This window comes from Hibiscus syriacus, unplaced genomic scaffold (assembly GCF_006381635.1).
Source record: "Hibiscus syriacus cultivar Baekdansim isolate YM2019G1 unplaced genomic scaffold, ASM638163v2 tig00110483_pilon, whole genome shotgun sequence".
Lineage (NCBI taxonomy): Eukaryota > Viridiplantae > Streptophyta > Magnoliopsida > Malvales > Malvaceae > Hibiscus > Hibiscus syriacus.
In genome coordinates, this window is record NW_024062759.1 from 433888 (window position 1) to 438913 (window position 5026).

A 5026-nucleotide genomic window follows, 5' to 3' on the forward strand; every position below is an offset into this window, starting at 1 on the left:
TAGCTGAAAATTGTGGATGACCTTTTGTAATTATTTGGTGATCCAGATGGTATTGCATAATAAACCAACGTCTTTCCTAGAAGCTTGGGTGATCCTCGATGCTGCCTCTATAAGCCAGGTTTGATCATATATCCCTTTTGTTATAATTTAGACCCTGTGACTTTTTAGGAATGATGTAGTATTTAATAATTTGAAAATAGATTGGTTACAAATATAGTATTTTCGGTTAAATCTTGCCTGGATTGGTGGCTAAAGGTCAAATTTGGTGATTGTCTGTTATCATGGGATGGCATTGTGAATGATTCTTTGTTGGCGAAAATTTCGTGTCTTGTTCCGAAGTCGAATACAACCCCTGTCAAATGGTCTCCCCCTTATGGTTTTGTCAAGCTCAATACGGATGGGAAGGTTTCTTCATGTGGTTCCAAGTGTGGCGTTAGAGGGCTTTTGAGGGATTCAGATGGGGTTACGGTGTGACAGTTTGCGAAATTTTATGATGTTTTCCCTCCTACAATGTTTGAGATGTATGCTGTCAAGAAATGTTTGAAGGTTTTCTTAATGTCTGCAAATGTTTGGAAACATAGGCTTATCATAGAATTTGATTGTAGAGCTATTGTGGATTTGATTAATCAAAGATTAGCCCCTCCTGTTAATTGTTCCTGTTTGGTTTCGAATTTATTCGTTACCATCAAGTTATTTGGGATTGTGGTCAGGTGGGTACCTCGTTGTTGCAACACTGTGGCTGTCGCTTTAGCTAAATCAGGCATTGGGTAACGTTGGTAAGTAGGGTGATCTGTTAGTTATTTGGTTTTGTTTTGGAACCTTCTGCTCCAGGTTTGGTTTTATATTTTGCCTTTTAGTTGCAAGTTTTTGTACGTTGGATTCATTTACATTATATATATTATATATTATTTGGACATTCTTTTTCCTTCTTTTTTTTTGGTTTAGAGGGAATTTCGATGAGGTCCTATTAATTTAAAAAAATATTTAATATTTTAATTGTAAAATATTTAATATTAAATGTATATTTTGATATTAAATGCGGTAGTTAAACTATTCATTATATATATTATTATAATATATATAAATATTAGTTGACTAAAGTGTTAACCAATGTACCATATCAATACACGAAAAGATAATTCAAAAACTACTTTCACTAGTGTTATTATTCTAAATACCATAATAATACATATAAGGGTAACTAAAATAGACATTTTGACGAAATACAATCATGTTGAGCATTAAATATCCCATTACATGAGATGAATATATCGTTCATGTTCTTTTATCACAAATTTGTTAGCAACCTTGAATAGTAATTGGTTTACCAATAATGTGGCATACACAAAACACATCATGATTGAATGATACATTCATATATATATATTATTAAATAACTTGATTCATATGTTACTAAATAACTTATTGAATTATATACAGCGAACAAAGTGGGGGCATCATTGACGTGTATAAACCCAAGTTAAGACTTATATATATATTGTAAAATATATTTATTATGATTAAGTTAAAAGCTTAGGGATACATATGAATATATAATTAAACTTAGAAATGAGAAATGCAAGAGAGGTCACATCGGGCACATGGGATTGGGGATTCCTCCGCTTATTAAAACTCCCATTACGACTTTGGCAGTGGAAGGAAAGCAAGGGGCTCCCTCCAAAGCTGTTGCTAGCTGTCCCTGATCCCTTCCCATGTGACTTCCCTCCCATTGCCTTTTTTTCATTTATTTAAATATTCTTATTTTTTATTTTATAAAAATAGGATAAACTACACACCCAATATCTAGATTTTAGTCTATATATCAGTTTTATCATTATCCTTTAAAAAGCTTTATTTTTATTGAACTTTTGATATTATTTTTTATTATTAGACCATTAAATCATTAATTACGTGATAGCATGGTTTTTTTATTATTCTTACAAAAATATCATAAACTCTTTGCCATGAGTCATCATTCACAATAAGATGGTATTAGAATGATCATATTTCTCTCATCTTTCTTCTTATTGGTCAGTTTTCCATAAAATCAACTCAGAATTGATGAAAATCCTTCTAAAAGCTCGATGAGGTTAATTTTGAAGTATATTGATCAACTTTTTTTTAAAAAAATATTGTTCACCATTCAATTTTTTTATCAAACACCAAAACCTCTCAAATATGATAAAGCCCCAATCTCCAAAATAATGATTTTTTTGTTTAATTTCATGAATTCAAAAGAGATTTTAAGAAATTCTAAATCGATAAATTGATAAAGAATGATGAGACAAGTTTATTAGTGTCTAGGATGATCATAAAAATGTTAGAGAATGACAATTTTAAGTGACATATTGGTGGTTGAAAATAAATGAAAAAGATCATATTTTTGATGAAGATATTAATGAAGAGGAATAAAAAAAATTTATTGCTTTTATATCAACACATATCAGTATAAAACAACCATATCATCTGGTCATTAATGATTCATCGGTTCAAAAATTTTAAAAAAATATAAATCTTCATGAAAAATTGAAACTTTACTAACTTTAATAATAAAATTGTTACAAAGATTAGAGTTCGGTGACTAACAGTATAGTTTATCCTCAAATGTAACATGCATTAAACATGTCATTGTAATGTTTATTTTTATAGTTAATTGGGTGGTTTTTGTTGATTAAGATTAGGTTTGGTTCGGATATTTATATAAATTTGGTGAGTGTGGGTTTTTGAACGATTAGCTTTAGAATGGCTGAATTACCACCCAACATCACCCCAAATTGGCCTTCTTTTCCTCACGACAAGATGCCCGCAATGGCAAACTTCTTTTCCACAACCACCGCCATGATGAACGCTTCAATCCACCACCACCAGAAGAACCAGGCCTCGTGGGTGGACGAGTTTCTCGACTTCTCGTCCACCCGTCGCGGTGCCCACCGACGTTCCATGAGCGACTCCATGGCCTTCCTCGAGCAACCGTTGGTGGTGGATGAATGCAGGGACTCCAATGCCATGATGATGACCATCACCACCACCACGAAAGAAACGAATATGTTCGATCGTCTCGACGATGACCAGCTCATGTCCTTGTTCTCTGATGATGTACCGGTCACCATGACATCGGGGGTGCAGACGCTATCTTCGTCGAACCCTTCGACGCCGTCGGATCAAAATAGCAACAATGACGAGAAACCAACACCGTCGATGGATCTGCAACTACCCAACAACGAACCAGGCGAGGTCGAGAGCTCACGCAAATTCTCCGCTGCAGAAGCTGCTCAAGCTCCACCATCCTCCAATGGCGATTCCATCGTTGATCCCAAAAGGGTTAAGAGGTAATCTATCAATTCATCTCTCTCTCTCTCTCTCTCTCTCTATATATATATATATATAATTAAAACCCATTGTATTAAACAGCTTAAAAAATCTTAATCTTGATGGTCAGAATTCTGGCGAACCGGCAATCAGCCCAAAGATCAAGAGTGAGAAAGCTTCAATATATTTCACAGCTTGAAAGAAGCGTTACAACATTACAGGTATATATATCTACATATACATACTCATATAAACATAATTTACTTCTAGTTCTTGAATTTGTTTTTTGTTTTTCATGGAAATTGAAGACTGAAGTATCAGCATTATCACCAAGCGTTGCATTCTTGGATCATCAGAGATTGATTCTCAGTGTCGACAATAGTGCTTTGAAACAAAGGATTGCTGCTTTGGCTCAAGATAAAATTTTCAAAGATGGTAACACTTGTTAATTAACTAATGTTATAATTCAACTATTTTTTATTCCCTCTCCAGATCTTTCACATGCATATTCTAGACCTATAATAAACTTAATTAATAATATTTATACAAAATAATTGCTGAATCAAATCATGATATATCATTAAAAAATTAATAATATTGTGGTATGATTTAATTTATTGATAGTAAAAATATCATATATACTAAAAGTATCGAATATTATTTTATATTCATTGAATATGTTATTATTCGAAACCATATGCACTTTGTTTTAATTTTATTTCAAAAGGTGGCATTCAATTTAATTCTATCTTATATTATTATTGATTACCTATCATTTTGCCCACTTTAAAATGGTTTTAAAACCTTTTGAGCAGCTCATCAAGAAGCACTGAAGAAGGAAATTGAGAGACTAAGACAAGTTTATCAACAACAGCAAAATATCAAGATCATGAACACCACAGCAACCAACAACCATCATGTACCACCACCGCTACAACAATCGTCACCGCCGGCGCAGAACGAAGAACAACATGATCAAAGGAAAGGAGAGAGCCAGGGATTAAAGGAAGGGCTTTGAGGAGTTGCGGTGTAAAATGAAAAAAAAAATTGATTAATTGACATCTTTATGTGTTGATTTTTTTTTGGGGGAGGAAGGGTAATGGCTTTGTTTATTATAATTTTTTAAAATTTATGATGATGAAAATAGTTTAACTTTTCTTTGGGGTGGGGTAAAAATTGTAATTAAATGGGAGACAAGACATTATGGGGATTTTAAGGTGTGGGGTTGTTTTGGATTTGATGAAATGAGTTCGAATTGTCAGAGACAACTGATGCTTAATGTCTGATTGTTTGTCTTAAAGAAGAGAAAAGGTCGGATTGTTGGGGTCTTTTTTGGCTTCTCTTTATTTATTAATTTGTTTAGAAAACATAGAAATAGTAAGTTTCTTTCGGGTAAAAAGAAATTGACAAATGACTGGTGACAATTTCTTTTGGGTAAATTATTTGAATAGTCATCAAACTATGGTGTGAGTTTTAATTTAATCATTGACATATTAGTTTTAACGATTGAAATATTTAATTATTTTAAAATATTAATTTAATCATTCATGGATAACTACTAATGAAAACATAGACAATGTAATTAAATAAAATTATATTATTACCTATTTGGCCTTCATTACTTAAATAAATTTGTGTAATTATGCTTTCAAGATAGAAAATTAACTCATTAAGAACAACGTGCACTTTCTTTTTAGTGAATATTATGATATTTCTT

At 32.3% G+C, this 5026-nt stretch overlaps 1 protein-coding gene across 1 annotated transcript; it reads left to right on the forward strand.

Moving 5' to 3' along the window:
* The first annotated feature begins 2742 nt into the window (after positions 1–2742).
* On the forward strand, positions 2743–4613 carry LOC120129092 (basic leucine zipper 61-like). The gene is made up of 4 exons (XM_039146688.1): positions 2743–3329; positions 3440–3530; positions 3618–3744; positions 4125–4613. The coding sequence occupies exons 1-4, from the start codon at positions 2743–2745 to the stop codon at positions 4325–4327; spliced, it is 1008 nt and encodes a 335-aa protein (XP_039002619.1). The 3' UTR covers positions 4328–4613.
* The last annotated feature ends 413 nt before the right edge of the window (positions 4614–5026 follow it).

What these genes read in the sequence shown, in the direction of transcription:
- LOC120129092 (XM_039146688.1), top strand. Translation starts at nt 2,743, where the DNA reads ATGGCTGAATTACCACCCAACATCACCCCAAATTGGCCTTCTTTTCCT. An exon ending in GAAGCGTTACAACATTACAG is followed by an intron (nt 3,531 to 3,617) that starts GTATATATATCT and finishes TGGAAATTGAAG; the next exon opens with ACTGAAGTATCAGCATTATC. An exon ending in AGATAAAATTTTCAAAGATG is followed by an intron (nt 3,745 to 4,124) that starts GTAACACTTGTT and finishes CCTTTTGAGCAG; the next exon opens with CTCATCAAGAAGCACTGAAG.